General features: G+C 43.8%; 2 protein-coding genes across 2 annotated transcripts in view; both read left to right on the top strand.

Annotated features, from left to right (window-relative positions):
* LOC103366787 (protein kinase C epsilon type) overlaps positions 1-11,468 on the top strand; it is a 41,885-nt gene extending 30,417 nt beyond the window's left edge. The window contains exons 9-12 of the mRNA XM_008294609.1: positions 3,512-3,650; positions 4,311-4,499; positions 7,710-7,856; positions 8,045-11,468. Coding sequence (XP_008292831.1) covers positions 3,512-3,650; positions 4,311-4,499; positions 7,710-7,856; positions 8,045-8,191 — 622 coding nt within the window. The 3' untranslated portion in view covers positions 8,192-11,468. The remainder of the gene's footprint in view (positions 1-3,511; positions 3,651-4,310; positions 4,500-7,709; positions 7,857-8,044) is intronic.
* Positions 11,469-13,512: 2,044 nt separating this feature from the next.
* LOC103366785 (endothelial PAS domain-containing protein 1) overlaps positions 13,513-18,074 on the top strand; it is a 56,424-nt gene continuing 51,862 nt past the window's right edge. The window contains exon 1 of the mRNA XM_008294608.1: positions 13,513-13,839. Within this exon, the coding sequence (XP_008292830.1) occupies positions 13,814-13,839 (26 nt within the window). The 5' untranslated portion in view covers positions 13,513-13,813. The remainder of the gene's footprint in view (positions 13,840-18,074) is intronic.

The raw sequence follows: 18,074 nt of genomic DNA, 5'->3' as shown, positions 1-18,074 counted from the left end.
GTGTGTGTGTGTGTGTGTGTGTGTGTGTGTGTGTGTGTGTGTGTGTGTGTGTTCCAAGCAGAGCTGCTGTTTATTGACAGACTGAGCCGAGCTGATATTGAAGCTCCTCTAAAACAACACGCCGAGGCGACCGCAGGAACACAAACATCAAACCGTTCGTCGCACAAATTCCCGTCTGAGGATCTTCTGCCCAGTAAAATTTCTTTATTTTTAAAAGTCTGCGTTCTCCAGTGAAACTCTGTGGAGCGTCTCAGGACGTCACCTGACTCCTAAACAGGAAGTTCATGTCCAGATGTGACGATGTCGTGACCTTTATGCTGCATTTCATAGGTTCTCTAGTTTCCTTTTTCCCTGTTCGCACTGAGCCAGAGAAGAACTTTAATGCTCTAAAAACAAAATGAATATGATGAATACAAGTTTACTGTAACAAGCTCTTACACTGAGCTATCTCAGCTTTAAATCTTTATGACTTAAGTTTTCATTTTGTTTTTTTGGCATTTTTTAACAATAAGATGTAGAATGATGTATTTTTGACAACATGTCACAATATTTAAGGTTCTAGGTTCTGTTGGGTTTTCTGAAACTCTGACAAGTGATGTAAGTTTTTCAAGCCCGTTCATGAGGTAAACAGACGAGTTGGTCGCGAGCCTGGAAATGTTTTTAAATCCAGTTGAAGCACGCTGTGTGTTCATTTCAACATCCAGGACAGTAGAAAAAGTAATCCTACCAATAAACAGCACAGAGATGAAAGCTCAGGTGAGAACAGCAGCAGTGAGAGTCAAAGCAGCACCAAAAGTCCATGAACATACAGCTGAATTAATGAATGAACATTTTCTCCATTTCCTGCTTTGCATCATGGATTACACCCACTTTTTGTCCTGCACGACGTCTCCACATAAATAAATATCATTCCATTAGTGCCGCCCAACACCTGCAGCCACTTAATATTGAGTTTAGCTGCAGCGAGGTGATGTGCAATACACAGATTAGCGTCAGCAGCCGTTTCAATTCAATCACGAATGCAATAAATTCATGTGCCGCCTCCTCCGTCCTGCTGCCGGCGGACGGAGACCTAATGCGCCGGGAGTGGCCTGGAGGTGAGATATGCAAAAGGGCAGCCGGGGGGTCGCCGGTTTTATTTTTTGTCTTGGAAGGTACAAAACAAACGCTGCTCTTTCCAATGTCAGCGTGCACAGTCTGAAGCTGCTAGAACTGGGGAAGAGTTTTAGGTTTCATGTGGAAAAATGAAAGCAAACATTCACCAGTGAACAGCCAACATGAACAAAAACTAAAAAGAATGCATCTGTTGGAATAAAGAACATGATGAATTTTAATCAAGGACGGAACATTAAAACACTGAAGTTCATTAATCATCAGCTGCTCGTGTCCTTATTCCAGCCTGAAGGTTTCAGCCGTTCTCCAGCACTAGAACCAAGGATCGCTGACGATGTTCATTATTTTTTTTGTGTGAACCTGAGTTGAACTGTTCAGAAAAACAGCCTGGCTCCAAGCCAGCTGTCAAGCCCCACTGCATCTGATATGTCATGTTATTTTTCCTGGAGACCTGAGGCGCATTAGCATAGCGCTCATGGCTCGGCTTTGCACGAGATCCAGACACCTGCCATGAACTGTTCGACTTCAGGCAAACGCTGGATCGCAGAGCAAATGAAAAAGTCAAAGAGTTGTAAATGTGTGCCAACAGGAATCAAATAGACGTGCTTTTATTGTAACGGGAATGTTTCGGCTGCAGCCAGAGTGTTGAGTGGATTTACTTTCATCATAACAAGATGTTTTTGTGTTTTGCTCCAGCAGGCTTTCAGGTTGTTTAATGGAGTCCTTTTGTCTTTACTTTTACAGTTTCTGGATCCAGTAAATGGTGTCATGTTGGCAGTTTACACACTTTCAAACAGATCAGTCGGTTCTTCTGAATGTCTCAGGACGCTTTTAGAGATTTTATCTTTTATTTTAATTTGTCACAAACATTCACTCGACCTCAAAGACAAACTGACAAGAACCTGGTGGTCTAAGGTCTAAGGTCACTCATCATGTCCTGCAGAAAACACTTTTCTGACCATTGATCAGCACCATGACTCCACGTTATCACATTTTTCAGACTTAATGTCACATCGAGTCGGTGACTCTGATCTTGGAGGCTGTTGGGACTCTTGAAGCCGTGGTGATTGTGTGTTGAGCTCCTGTGCTGTCGGGCTGAAGAAGCATTTCAGAACCTGTGGATTCTCGTCTGCTGTTATATGTTCAGTTTGCCTCTTATCAGGATCAAGTCAAGTCAACCTTACGCTCTGCAGAAAAGGTATAGAGCAGAATGAAATCACTTTCCTGCTCCGACGAGACAAAATCCGCATCATGTAGAGACAACAGGAGTTATTACAGAACCACATGTCCTGCATAGTGCTGGCATAGTGCTCTATAGAGAACTACAAATGCTGCTTTGAGTTAAAAATATGTTTAAGATTTGATCAAAGTGGCTCTATGCAATAGAAAATAAAGTAATCCTCTTTACTGCCCAAACACGTGAACACAGACGATGAATCGGACTGTTTTCTGTCACTAAATGAACTTAAAGTAATCGATTACATAAGTCTGGACAGACGTGCATGTGAAGAACAACTTAAAAACTTTAAAGGATCCATAGAGACATCAATCAAGAAACCACTGATTTTATAATCATGAATATATGTTTGAGGTAAATATATTATTTATGCATTTCTTGATTTTTTAAAACAAACATCTAATAGGAAGCTGCGAACCAAACCAGCCGCTGAGAGCAGGACTCACCGTGTCTCAGCTCTACAGGCTAATCAATAAGACAGGCCACATCAGAGCAGGACATGATGGGACAGAAAAGAACGAACCCTTCAACAGCGAATCACAGCAGCTCTCAAACACGATTGTGAAACTGCTTTTTAAAAATTTTTTGTATTTTTATTTTTGGGCCTTATGAAAACAGAACAGTTGCATAAGCTCCAGGCACGCTCCGTCTCCTTCCTGGCCTGTCGGGGCGGCTGTGCTTTTGAAAACACCTCCGGCTGAAAGGCTGCGTCGAGGAGATGTTGACATTTTTGTAGCGATCAACCATCAAGCCCAGAACGGCTGCATTCATGAGCGACCCTGTCATCTCTCAACGCCGCCGCTCTTATCTCTCCCGCTTCTCTTTCGCTCTCTGCTCTCCCTGCAGTTCAACCCTCAACTTTCTCTCCTTCGCCAGGTCCGTTGCACCTCCTCCTCCATAGTCCTCATCATTTTCAGTGACTAAAAGCCCTGAGGGGCTTGAATTATTATTGCAAATTCCAGCTTTGTATGTGGTCTTTCATGAGAAGTGTCCATCATGCCAGTGCACAGGAGCTGTAAACACAAACCGTCTGCATGAACACATAAAGCGTTTTTTGTTGTTGTCTGTATTTGTGTGAAATTTCCTCCATCTGCACACCATGTTTACGAGCATTTCCCACGTTTGCACTGTTATTTATCTGCCAGCGTTCCTTCTCTGCAGAGACTTGAAGCTGGACAACATCTTGCTGGATGCTGAGGGCCACTGTAAGCTGGCCGACTTCGGGATGTGCAAGGAGGGAATCCTGAACGGCGTCACCACCACCACCTTCTGTGGGACGCCAGACTACATCGCGCCTGAGGTAGCCCCCAAAAACACTCGAACATGTCCGATGAGACGGCCTCTTACCTGTACGAAGCTTGTTGGTGTGTTAGTTTACATGCTCGACTCTGATTGGACGGTTGTTTTGCCCCACTTCCTGCCACTGTGCTGGCCCACTGCCTCCTCACAGATCACCAAAGTTAGACAATAATAAACAGGGAAACCACATCAGATCGTCAAAACCTGCTCGACTGGAGCTGCGTCTCACCTTTAGAGGAACTGTCGACCTTTGCATCCTTTTGTGTTTAACAAGTAACTCAGACGTGTGATCAGAAATCTGAACATATGAAGCAAAGACCTCATTTAATTGGCTGCCGTCTCAATGTGCATAATCGAGGAACAGAATAAAGACACAAGAGTTCGACTGTTTGCAGATGATGTTCTATTTAAGAGCTGTAAAGATTGGGGCGTCTTTATGACCTCTGGATGTTCTGGTGATTTTCTGATTATTGTGTTTTTGTCTAATGTTGTTTAAAAGAACTATTTTGTACTTTTCATTCACCACAGTTGGACACTGTAACTCTCTGAAATGAAGGATCAGATAATGAACCCTTTTTATGGATTTAAAACGCGGTGAAACGTTTTAGATGTTTTCTTATTCTTTCATACAGATAGTTTCTGTGTCTCTGTGTGTGTTCAGATCCTCCAGGAGCTGGATTACGGCCCGTCGGTGGACTGGTGGGCGCTGGGCGTGCTTATGTACGAGATGATGGCGGGACAGCCGCCGTTCGAAGCCGACAACGAGGACGACCTGTTTGAGTCCATCCTCCACGACGACGTCCTCTACCCGGTGTGGCTGAGCAAGGAGGCCGTGTCCATCCTGAGAGCGGTCAGTGCTGTTCGTGCTTCGACTTTGAGTGTGTCAGTGCAGAAATGATGCTGCTGCTGATGAGGCTTTGAAGGCAGCTTCATTACAAACCTCCTGATATGAATGCGTCTGAGTCGATGCGTTTGAGGGCAGTTGGAAAAGTCCACAATGTCTACATGTTGTGAGGATTTACTTGCTCTACACGCTGCAGTTTATTTCCTTTCTCCTGTGTGGACTCATGATTCACTGCAACATAAAGTCCTGCAGCTCTGTGGAAACAGAACAACCACGACTAGAAGCAGAGAGAACTCAGAAATGTCAATTATGTTGCCTTGAAGCATAAAAAACAATTGAATATTATCTATATTCACAAAATTTAAAAGAAAAAAAATAAATAAACAACTGCGTACAGCTGATACCGACACTGAAGAAACCGGTGGCTTTACATCTTACAACTGTTCTCCTGCTCACCTGTTGAATGCGTTTCCTGTCCGTCTCCACTTGGTGTAAACGCTGCCTGCAGTTCAGCCGATCAGCGCTGGAGTTTCGTGGTTTTGCAGGATTTTTTGTTTTCTTTCCAGAATCTTGTTAAACAATCAACAGAGACGTGTAGAATGAAGTGATTTTAATGAAACAGGAAATGTTTTCTGACTCGACAGCACAGTGATCAGTCTGTTTGTACAGTTTCTGATCAGTTGTGTTATTTTGCTGATTCTCTAAAAACAACATGCATTTCAAACCTGCGGGCCGGTTTTGGGGCTCAGTGGGTCAGAACGCATCCACTTTTTATATTATATCTGCTGTTCCTGAGGCTTTTCTGCTAAAATGTCAGATCTATGAGACGTTTTTGGGCGCAATCGTCCAGAGCCAGACTCTGCTCAGACCACATGTCGTCTTCCTGGTTGTGTTTCCATCGGTTCTTTGCTGTTGCCGTGTGTTCTGTGTGTTCTGTGTGTTCTGAGTGCTGACAGTCACACATTTTGAGGAACTGTTGGACTAATGAGCTATTACAGATTCAACCTGTTTGTGTCTCTGCTGTCGTCTCTGGTCACATGTAAGTGAGGATGCAGCCTTATTTTAGTGCCGTGTGTTGATCCGTGTTTCCTGTTCCTGCGCTGGAAGAACATTGGATAATTCCCTCTCTATTACTTTTGTCTCTGTGTGTTTTTCAGTGTGCGTTTCATTGTGTGTGTGTGTGTGTGTGTGTGTGTGTGATGCCACTGGTCCGTTTGTGTATTTGTCCGTCCAGTTTTTCCATCACAAGCCCTGCGTTTACCTTGGCTGTTGGTACAGTTTGGACTGCAAAGCCTTGTGGGAAAGTGTGTGTGTTTATGTTGGACAATGTCTTGGACTCTGACCAGTCGCTTGACCGGCACTCTGGGCTCTGATTGGTCGCGTCGTCCAGCTGGAGGACCTCGAGTCACATGATGAACCCTCTCGGCTCAGCAGCTTGTTCGCTGCTCCGCTAGAGTTCAAGTACATGAGAAAATCCTGAAGAAAGACTTCAGCATCTAGTCTGTCCAATAATAACGAGCATCTATGAAGAACTTTGTGGGACCCAGAACTAATGTTTCATATGAAGTCTACACACATCATAAAAACACGATGAACTTTGGATTTCTGTTCTTTGGCATGTTTACCAGCAGCTGTGATGATGAAGCTGCTGCAGCTATCTGGACAAGATACCGTCATGAAACGTTCCAGGTGTGCAGATGAGATGAAAAAGAAAGAACTGAGGTCGAAGATGGGTCTGATCCAAGTTCATGGGTCAGAAAGTCGACCAACATTAGTGTAATGTCGCTGCTAGACAGTCTGGAGTTAGCAAGCTGCTCACATTTCAGATCAGCCCTGTATTCTTACCATAATGAACATGAGCTCGTTAGCATAGCTACGTGCAGAAAATGAATCCATTGGAGCAGAAAGAAAGAAAGAAGTCCGTCCAAACTAGACACCGTCCTGAAGCTTTGTCAGGACCTCAGATTTGTGACCAGGTGGGAGACTTCTAACCAAAAAACACCCGGTCACGTCACCCGGGATCTTCCTGCGTGGAGTCTCCATGTTCTCCCCGTGCAGCGTGGGTTCTCTCCGGGTTCTCCGGCTTCCTCCCACAGTCCAGAAACATGCTGAGGTTAATTGGTGATTGTAAATTGTCCGTAGGTGTGAATGTGAGTGTGCTTGGTTGTCTGTCTCTAAGTGTAGCCCTGTGATAGACTGGTTACCTGTCCAGGTGAACCTGCCTTCACCCTGAGTCAGCTGGGATAGACTCCAGCCCCCCATGACCCTAGTGAGGGTGAAGGTGTAGAGATGATGGATGGATGGATAGTTTCTAGACTACCAAAGCCAAAGTGTTAGACACCGTTTACCCATCATGCATCACCACCAGAGAAACCTTCAGTCGCTGCCAAATTCATTCTGCAGCAAGAAAACAATGTCAAACATGTCACCAGAGTCACAAAGAACTTACTTTAGTGGCATAAAAGAACTAAAACAATGTGCATCTCAGCATCGTGGAGTCAGTCAGAGAACCAGAACTCACTGAGAAAGTTCTCAAGGATGCAACAAACGTGTTGAAAACATGTGTGAAGAGCCCTCACAGCAGATGCAGATTTAAAAATCAACCCTGTTCGTTGCAATATTCTTGAAAGGCTGTGAACTGTTGAACCGGCTGCTGGGTTTGAAAGCCATGTTGTCATAAAGACCATTTATCTGAGCTGCTTACCTTTAAAACTGAAAGTTTCGTCCGACTTTGAACATTCCAACGATCCTTGAACTGCTCATCATGTGCGTCCATCAGAAAACAAATCTAAGCTAAAAAAAATTGAATATTTCATCAGAATCGCACCTTGAAGCACACACAGCTGCTTTAAACTGTCTTATGATCGTCTGGACTGGAACGTGGACGATTTCTGGCTTGATTTTTAATGTTCCCTCTTCAAAGCCTTTGACGCTCATCGTCGGATGTATTTTGGACCTGGTTGGTGGTTATTATGTGTTTGAGCTGTTTTCAGGTGAAATAAATGAACAGGAGAGCCTGATGTCCTCTTCACCTGTAAGAACATTAACAATTCACCTTCAGCTGAACAGCATGTATGATTCTCGTTAACCGCTCGCTAGATTACAATCAGCAAACTGACATTTACGTCACCGCAGGCCTGTTTCTGTTCCTTTCATGAAGCCATTACTGTCAAATGTTGTGCATAATTGGAGAATCTCTGTCCTTTTTTTGTTCAGTTCATGACTAAGAGTCCGAACAAGCGTCTGGGCTGCGTGGTGGCTCAGGGTCTGGAGGAGGCCATCAAGCTGCACCCGTTCTTCAGAGAGATCGACTGGACGCTGCTGGAGCAGAGGAAGATCCGGCCGCCGTTCAAACCTCGCATCGTGAGTTTAAAGTGGATTCTGTTTGTTTGGAATGAGCCTAAAATATGAGCATTAATACGACATTATTAAAGGTAAAGAGAAGCACTCAGTGTATTTGTACTGTATTCTGTAAAAACGACTAAACATTGATCGTACTGGTTGAAGCCTGCTGACGCTGCTGCAGTGACCTCATCTTCTCGCTCTTCCAGAAAACCAAAAGGGACGTGAATAACTTTGACCAGGACTTCACCCGCGAGGAGCCCGTTCTGACGCCGGTGGAGGACAGCATCGTCAAGCAGATCAACCAAGACGAGTTCAAAGGATTCTCCTACTTCGGGGACGAGACGGCGGCCTAGACACGCTCACGTAGACGCGAAGCCCGCCGCAAACTTACAAAACCTCCAGAGACACGGTGTTTAAAAGAAACCTCCTGAACTGTGACCGCTCCAGGAACTATACTAGACCATTTGTGTTCCTCATCACGCTTCCTGTGCTCTCGTTGTCGTCGTCGTTCGTCCATCTGTGCATATTCCATCGAGCAGCATGTGCGAGCAGGTCGGACGCTCGTCTAACGGACAAAACCAGAAGTAAACACGCAGCTAGAGGCTGTTGGTGTGTTTGTGCGAGAGACGGGATGTGATGTGTGTACAGGCGTGCATGCATGTGTCGTGGCGTAGCCTAGACAGTCATTTCTTCACACACTGTGCTGTATCCTGTGTCTGTCTCTGTGTTTAACGAATGTTTTTTCCTCCCTAAACGTGTATGTGAACGGTTAAAAACAAAAAAAGTAGATTGTATTTAAAGACAAAGTAAGAAATCAAAGACATTTTTTTCGATGAAGTCATGATGATGTTAGAGTTCTAGTCTTTGTCGGTGCTTTGTTTTAAACTCAAGAGTCAAACTGGCAAATTAAATGTCGACTTAAGAAGAGGCACCACGAAAGCGACACTTTGGCATTTTGAGTTTTGGTTTCGCTTTATCTCAGCGGCTCTGTTTGTCAGAACGCTGTGCATCTCCCTCCTTCAGACATTCTTCATCGAGAACCAAATGGTACCATTAGCTGCTTGCTAACAGACCTAGCGTAGCTCACCACTGGGAGTTGTGTTTTTTTAGCTATTTTTTCGTACAACACGATACTTGATGACTTGTCCAATGAAGCCAAATACTGAGCTGAAATCTAAAATGTCAGATGAGCCCTTTAAACATGTCCTTTGAATCCAAGTGCTCGTTACTGAAACTCGTCGCACCTCGCGGAGCAAAACCTGAGTCAGCGACCACTTTGTCCTCCAGATGCCTTGTGTGCGACCAGTTGGCGAAGCGAACCCCGACGGGAGAGTCGTGCACGGAGGAGAGCGTGACTGAATGTGTTGAAGCGAATGTATTTGCTCTGCAGCGTGTGTGTGCACGTCGTCATCGTGGTTTAGTTTTTTATTTAAAACATCGTCGTTGAGTTTGTTTTTACTGGATCTCGCTGAAAACGTCGGAGATCTTTAGATGTGGCAGATTTCAGAGCCGGTCTTCTTCCTCCTCCTGTGCAGCCTGAACATGGAGGTCCAATAAGCTTTGGATGAGCAAACTGGCCTCAGAGGGGAACTTCTGAGGCGGCAGGTCAGCTTCATGACTTTATATTGAACTGAAAAGGTTCCAGACACCTTCTAGAAAACTCCACGTGCAATACTCTGAAATAAAGAGTTTATTTTTTCTTTTCTTTTAGTCATTTAGATCTTTTTTTGTTCTGTTTTTCTTCTCAGTAACCTCACACACAGACACACGTTCATGAATTAACCGTTCTAAGTTTCATTGTAGGGCTCAGAACAGTTTCCAGCCTCCATCACATTCATATGCAACTATCAGGCACTGGTGAGCAGTTTGTGGCAGGTTTAACGCTGGTCGTACTCTTGGAAGAAGAAGAACCTGAGGGAGCCTTTTGAGGTTTCTCGCTGTCTTAGTTCTTGAGGAACCCCTGCAGCAGAACCACTGTTGGGTTTCCATTTAGACATCTTTATTCTTATTATAGTGTCATGTTTTTTTTTACCCCCAAACACAATCAGATATTCCAAAATGCAACAGAGACCTTTTTTTTTGTTTTGTTTTTTTTGAATATTTAGAAAATTCTGGACCTCGCCACTGGTGTTACGAGTCATTTGGACACAAATCTGTCAGACAACATCCCAATATGGTCAAATATTATATTCTAAACCTGCTGAAGTATTACATGGTACTAATCACAGCAGGAACCAAGGATCTCAATAACAGATATATATTACCAGTAAAATAAAAACCTTGGTTCAAATAGTTTACCTTTAAGTCTGATGTCTAAGTTTTGCATGTTTTAAAGAAAGCTTTAGTGTAGATGGATTGTTATTTGTGGTGAGCGTTAGCAGCATCGGAGCCAAAGCAGCACATTTTGAAATGTATTTATTATTTATTAGGAATCAATTTTTTCCAGTGAAAATCAAGAATAATTGAAAAAATGCTGAATGTTGCGTCTGTAATCAGTCGATCTGTGTTCAGTCACTCAGTCTTCACTGAATTACCACAAACTAAACAGGAATACATTCTTTTGCTCACTTTAATTCACACCAAATTACACACTTTTCATTATTTGTCTTTATTACTATGAACTTGCTAATCACTGAAATGACATATTCTCAAACAGACGAGAGAGAAACCCAGATACCACAAACCAGCACAGTGTCTACGTCTGATCCAGAGCATGTGGAGGTTTGTTGATGTTCAAATGGAGCCTGATCGGAGCATCATCACGTGTCTTAATCGACCATGACGACGACGTTCTTCAGCGGTTTTACCTGCCGAACCTGAAACGAGCAGAAATTCTAGGAACAAACCGTGAAGCGTCTTCCTGAATGATAAATCACTCTACAGCAAACTGAGCTCCGGCCGGAGCTAAATAGTTGCATATGAATGTAATTGATGAGGCTGTGTTTGATTTGTCCTCTGCGTCAACAGAACCAGGCAGCGCTGTGCTGTGCATGTAGCAGTAGAAGCAGAACACATGTTGTAGCAGCAGCAGCGACAGCAGAACATGCACCAGATGCACACTCACCAGTGCAGATTTAAGGCTTGTTTATTCTCTTAATGTGTCTCCTGTTGCGTCTTAGTTCAGTTTTTAATATTAAAAATGTCAAACCGTTTGTCCCACTGCGACCCAACAGGGACGCTCTGTCCTCCGCGCTAAAGGCCAAACGCTGCTTCCAACAAAAACATGGCTGGTGCAGGAAGCTCCTCCACACAGCCGAGCTGGACGGAGGTGGAGATAAACTCAGCACACGGTGGCACGACGGCCAGTTCAGACAGTGGAAACAGTATTATGATGCTTCAAGTGTCAAACATCCATCTTCCTCTGGTCATATGCAGAATCTTACCGTATGTATCCGTGTGTGTTCTGGTTTATTTTGCGGTCCCTGTACTTGTGAAGCTTCGTCTGTACGTTTCTGTCCCCTGACCTGTGGTTTAGTTCACTGATGAATCCTTCCCTCCCCTTCATGTGTGTTCATGTTTTTTTTGTTTATTTCTTTTGCGCTACGTGCCAAATGTACTGTACTTTAAAAGGATGTGAAGGTGTATTTTAATTTTTTGAAATGAATTAAATATCATGATGTCAAAGAGAAACTGCAGTTCGTTTGCTCTGTTGAACAGATTTCCTGCATGTCTTATAAATCAGTTTAAAAAATGCACAAACTTCCTCCAGAATCCTCTTTAATGCACCGTTTCATACTCTATTAAATCCCCACGTTGCCTTCCAGGGTGGAGAAATAGCAGCACTCGTGTTTGTTGATCACAAATATTTGAGAAGTCGGCGTTAAATGCCAGAAGCTGTTATCTGTCTCCTGGTTCCTGAAAAATGTGGTGAGACCTGCTCTGGAAACGAAGCTCGATGAGAAGCTGAACGCTCCGAGGCTCTGGTGAGATAATCAAGCTGTGACGCAGGTTTAGAGTTTGGGTTTTGTTTGTGTCATCTGACAGAATCACGTTTTAACGCTGACACACAAAAACCTGCAGCTGATTTATGAATCTGCTTTATGGGCAGTTCCTCCAACGACAACCACAAACAGGAAAACCTTCCTGATAAAAACAATTCAATCCACGTTTCAGGATGTGATGCACACAAATCAGTGATCACAAACTCCTAAAAGCGAGGCTCCTAGCAGCAGAGTGCACATTTTCATTACTGAGTCTTTTTTCTTGGAATAAACTGCAGAATGTGCCTTTAAAGCTTTGCTGCTGAGCGATGAGCTGCAGCAGGACAGGACGACGTGATGCTGCTGCCAGAATCTGAACTTTCATCACGATCAACACTGTTTTCATTATCATGTTCAAAAAACTGATCTGATCTAAGACACGAGATTTGCTTCCTTCAAACTGCAAAACAGAAGGAAGAGTTTTAGCTCCTCTGTCTTTAAAGTCAAACAACGTCTCTGCAGAACATTCATTCAGCTCCGACCGAATGTCAAAATAAAAAGCAAGAAATGTTGGAATCTATTAATATATTTCCATTGACTTATTGAGAACTGATTGATGTGAAGTGTTTCCTCTACATTCTTCTCACAGGGTCAGATTTTAATCATCATTTTTAATCTCATTTGCATTAACGCTTTGCAAAAGTGGAAGAAGTGTTGCTGAAGTAAAAGCACCAAATACAGCGATGTGAAAGTACAGCAGCCAAATAAAGTCCAAGTTTGAAAGTCAAAGTGGTGGTTTGGTCCCTCTGACTGATAAAATGTTGACATCATGAGATGATTAAAGCTGAAGCATCAGCAGCATGTTGTGGTTGTGGGGTTTAAAATAAAGTTCTGACCCATAATTCTGTTTGCAGGTTTTGGAATTTATCTTCTAAACATTATTTTGTGGAGCCGTTAACTCAGTAATCTGACCTGTGAGTCCGATTTCACGCTGCTGCTTCTCCTCAGAAGACAAAAAAAGTTGGAATGTTTTAATCTTTATCTGTAAAAACAATAAAACAATTCAAACTATTTGTTGCCACCACCTGCTTCCATGTGGCTGTAGAGTCTGATGCACACATTTAGATGAACTTTTTAAGCTGTTTTGAGGAGTCGTGTCGACGTGATCATGCTGCTAATACTGAGCGTCATTTAAACTACAGCTGAGGTAACCTAATGGAACCAAACCGGTAATTAAAACACCTTTAATTGTAGAGGACGAGCTAATTGTCCTGATTCAAGGTGGTTTGTTGGATCAGAATCAGTTTAAATGACGACCAGGTTTTCACACACGAGGATTACGATGCACGACAGCAAACTCTGATAAGCACAGAAAGTATTTAAAGAAGGATGAAAAGATGACAAAAAGAGGGACGTAAACATTACAGGACAAACAAGGAGCAAAGCCAAGGAATTATAAAAGCAGTAAACGGATCCACAGGAGTCTGGTTCAATCAACCTGAGAGTGATCAGAATAAAAACCTCCAACAGATCACACACTTCACTCTGGAAGGAGGAATAAAGTTGAAATATCGAGAGTACTGCAGTCCAGGCCCGTCAGAGGCCTGCTCACCTGCTCAGGTACCACCAGGTAGGAGCCCCGGTCCGGCGGTGGGCGGGGCGGCTCCGGCGGGGGGGCGGCTCCCGGCGGCGGCCGCAGCCAATCGGGCGTCCGGCGCTGGGAGCCCCGGCGGCAGCTGCAGCTCCGGGTCAGACAGCAGCAGCTCCGGGACTTTCTCACAGCGAGACGCGAACCGGGAAAAGTTTCCAGAAGCGGACTTTGCGTTGAGCTCCGGCCCGAGCGGCTGTACGATCCTCGGCAGTGTTCTGAGACCGTACGGCCCCGATCCGCCTCCTCCAGCCCGGACGGGTCACCTCCAGCGCTCCGGTCCACAGGTTCCGACAGGACGCGTCCAGACCTGCGCACTTCTCTCTGCGAACTTTCAGCCTGCGGTGACTCCAGAGTTGGACTTTTGGGGAATTATTTAATCACAGCGACGGTGCAGAAGAGGCGACATGACGGCGGACAAGGAGAAGAAGAAGTAAGAGTTTCTCTTCTTATTCGGGCTTATTGCGGTTCCGTTAATCCACCGGTGGCTCCTGAGCCGGACCTGTTGCTGCAGCGCTGCGTGTGAGCTGGACCGGACCGCGGCTCTCACGGTGCCGCTGATTTAACGTATTTTTAATGGACCGAGGTTCTGATCTGATCCAGAGCTTCATGTCTGTGTTCAGAGGAGCTTCTGTTTGCTCTGAAAAAACAGATTTAACTTTAATTTTGGGCACTTTTAAAATCAAGATTCACTTGTTTTAGGACATTTATGAACTATTTTCATACTAATTATATTAAAATCCAACAGTTTGAAGCTGTATTCACTCATTTTAAGGATAAAAAAGGCATTAAAATGCAAATAAAACCCTGATAAGTGGTCCTATAAACCAAACATATCACCTCATGTGGTTGGTGAAGGGTTATTTTGTGGACAGATGAGCAGAACCACTGTGAGGATGAAATGAAATGAAATGAAAAATACTTTATTTATCCCAGAAGGGAAATTCAATGATGCAGAACAGAAAATGAAATGATCAGGTTGTGGCTGTTCAGCAGCATGTATGTGACAGAAATGATCAAACATGAAGAGGAATGACGACTACAAGCAGTTTCCAGCCAGTCAGAGGAATAAAATGTGTATTTTTGGGTCAGAATCCAACCTGCTGACCCGTCACCTGGCTGTCGATGTGGGCTTTACCTCATCACCTTCAGTCATGAGGGCAGATATCAGGCTGCTGCTCAGGAACATCTGCAGGTATCTGAGCGTCCCAGATTAGAGCGGGTTAATCAGCAGCTGGAGTTTGACCAGAAGCCGCTGCTGGTGTCTCTGGTCACTGAGTGCTTTAACCAGTTTGTCAAGCAGGAGACTCTTCTGCAGTTTTCACCTGAATAAACCCTAAACCAGAGCCCAGGCCGTCCTTCAGCAGATGTCTCACTTCCTGTAACTTCACCTCATTTACATTTTTGGCAGATATGAGCAGAGCGTTTTCCCCTTAATTTTAAAAGCAGCTTGGTTATTTTTCCTGCTAATGCTGCCTTGTTGTTGTTTTAGTGGCCTGACGTTGCGTAATAATGCTTCACTGGTTTCAGCTTGTTCCAGTTTGATCCACACCTGCCACAGAGAAACAGCTCAGTTTGGAAAGATGAGAAGAATCCTCTTTACTGTGACAGGAATCAGATTGTGTTTGCCTCCTTGTGTGCCCGTTGAGGCTCTGGTGGTCACAGATCAGGTGTTGGGCAGAGAAGTGGGGCTGAAGCAGGAGAGAGGAGGCAGGAGGCCTCATCAGACGAGCGCTTCCTCCACCTCGACCCATCGGCCATTTTAGGGAAGCGGGCCTCGGCCAGTGTGTCGGGCTGCACATGAAAAGCGTCTGTGTTCGAGAGTCCAGTTTGTGTTGTGTGTGTGTGTGTGTGTGTGTGGCACAGTAGCACTTTGTCGCCGCCGCCGCTGCCTGGAAGTCATAATTGCTGTGATAAGTTGTGTGATTCATGACAGCTGCCTGGCGCCCGTCCGCTGCTTGTTCCAGGTCGCTCTCGTTAATACGACTCGTGCTGATGTGACGGGACGAACTCGCTGGAATGTCTCCTGGTACCGCCGCTCGCTCGCTCGCCGTCGTGGCGCTGAAACCACAGCTTTGGGTTTGTTTTGATAGAGACAGAGAGCAAAGTCAGATGTGTTGGAGGTGACGGACAACACGGCATCATCAGGTGTTCTGTTGTTTTTTACATAAAGCTCCATGTGGATGTTCTACTGAGGCCTCAAAAGCTGCTTTATTGGTTCTGTGTTTAATTGAAGCATGCTGGTAGGAGCTAATGATGCTTCTTTTAAATTATTTGGTCCAAAAAATGTCATAAAACTATTTTAAAAAGTTTGTTTGACCCAGAAAATCAGCAAAACCAGAACAAATTGTGGCCTTTTTGCTTAAAAACTGACCGAATAAACCAAATTAATTCCCAGGGTGTAGCTGTATGGTGACTGATCATTTAATTAATCATTTCAGCTCTAGTTTGTAGTTATTAATAATTGCTGCTGTGTTTTCTCACAATTTAAAAACCACAAACTTTTATTTACAACAGTTGTTGATCAAAATTCAGTCTCATTCAGTCGATTATTAAACTATTGGCCGGAGCCCAAGATGACATCTTCTCATTATGAGCATTATTTACCAACAAATATTTATTACAGTATCAAAGATGATCAATGAAACAGGGACATATTGCTGTTAGAGTCGCTAAAGCTGGAAAATTTAAATTGTTTTTGCTTCAAAAATGATAAGTTTGAAATGTTGTCAACAAAATAATTTTAAAAATCCAAATTTACAATCGTGTAAAATCTGCATTTTAGAAATGAGTGAATCCTGGGATGAAGCATCACGACCGTCCCCCTCAGTCAGAACAGTCCTCACTTTTAAAACCCCTCATTACACCATCAGCAGCATTTATAATAATAATAATAATTATAATAATAATAATAATAATAATGCACATTATCACCCATTTAATCGTCTGGTTGCTTGCTGAGATGATCAGCCCAGACCCCTCTGGATGCTGTTCAGGTGGATCTAAAGACCTCGGCTGATGTTTAGCAGCAGACATCCATCAGTCATGTTGTATCAGAGGGCTGCTGTGCTGACAGGCTGCTCCTGATCAGTCTGATCCCAATAACCGTGTGTTTGCTTTGGCCTGTAACCCACATGTTTAACACGTCAGCCATGTCGCTCACGTTACCGCCGCCCCTCCAGCTGACTACATTAAAAAGCGTTATTTTTACACGCTGGCTGCCTCGATACCAGAAATAAGTTGTGGGCTTGTGAGGAACCTTTCAGCATGTGATTCCTCTGGAAACAATGCTCAAAGGTCGGAGTCCGGGGCAGCTGCCAGACGCATATACATTACATGACCGCCGGAGGATTGATCCGTCAGAGCGGATCTTCTATCTGCTCGGAGGAGAACTTAGCTCGGTGTGTTCTGGAGGTAGAAAAACGTGACCGAGAGGATTCTGGATCTAATATGTACCATCATATGAACTGAAATAGCTTCTTTCTAATGTAAATATTAGGATTCGGTCCAATTAAAGGCTCGTTATGAAATCAGATGTTCCACCATCGTTCCTATCTCAGCGTCAGTCCAGGTGGTCGTCAGGTGTCGGCTGGTGACGTCAGCTCCTTCCTGTTTAAGGTCACCAAAAGGAAGAAAAGGCTTCGTTCAGTGAAAACAGAAGCGACTCAAATGAACTGGATTAAGTTCACCCGACTTAAGTCAGCAGTTAACGTAAAAGTCGCTGCTTAAACTAGAAAATCATCTGATTTGTGTCTCAATTTAAGGAAAGTCACCTCAAATTTTCCAGGTTTTTTAATTTAAATACTCGTTTTACTCAAACGTGATTTTGAAGAAAATGACGGTCGAGTTGAAGCCGAAGAATTTCCTCAGACATCGTGACGACGCTGAAGGAGCAGCAGACCTCATTTCTGCACTTTTACACCAGTTTAAGCTGCAACTAATGATTATTGATTATTTTCCTTAATTAATCAGTCGGTTGTTTCATCTAAATAAATAAAAAAATAAAAAAATCAGAAAATGTCAGAAAATGTCCATCAGTCTTCCTGAATCCCCAAAAATAATCCGTTTACTGTCATAAAGGAGTAAAGAAACCAGAAAATACTCTAATTTAGGCTTTTTTGTTCCTGAAAAATTACTCAATCTATAATAAAAAATAGTTTTAAGCAGTAATTACTCCTCCTCCTCTCACAACTTGAGATTCGAAAAAAATGTCTGGAAAATTACAATTTATTTATTTTTTTGTAGGAAAGAAAAATAAATATAAATAAATAAGTTTAGGCCTGTTGCGTGTTGGCAAGCTGCTCCAGGTTTAAATGACGTGTGGTTTCCAGTAAACATGTAGGTTGTGGTCAAACTGTTGTCAGAAGTTGTGGCACACACACATGTTGTGTTTGTGGTGCAAATACTGACGGTGAGGTCAGAGCATTGATTCATGGCTCAGATTATCTTCCCGTCTCGCTCCATGTTCTCCTTGTTTTGGGCTTTTTGTTGCCTCTTTGTTGTGCAAACTCGCGTGAGGAGCAGAGAGAGCAGCAGGAGGAGGAGGACGGGCTGCCGAGAACAAGATGGAGAACAGAGAGGGAGGACGGAGAGCTGCTCGACAAGACGCAGCGATAACGAAGCGGTGCAGGCGGACGGACATCAAGCAGGAATTTAAAGAGCAGAGCG

Source organism: Stegastes partitus, unplaced genomic scaffold, assembly GCF_000690725.1.
Source record: "Stegastes partitus isolate 25-593 unplaced genomic scaffold, Stegastes_partitus-1.0.2 Scaffold979, whole genome shotgun sequence".
Taxonomy (NCBI): domain Eukaryota; kingdom Metazoa; phylum Chordata; class Actinopteri; family Pomacentridae; genus Stegastes; species Stegastes partitus.
This window is presented reverse-complemented; position numbering and strand designations above follow the sequence as displayed.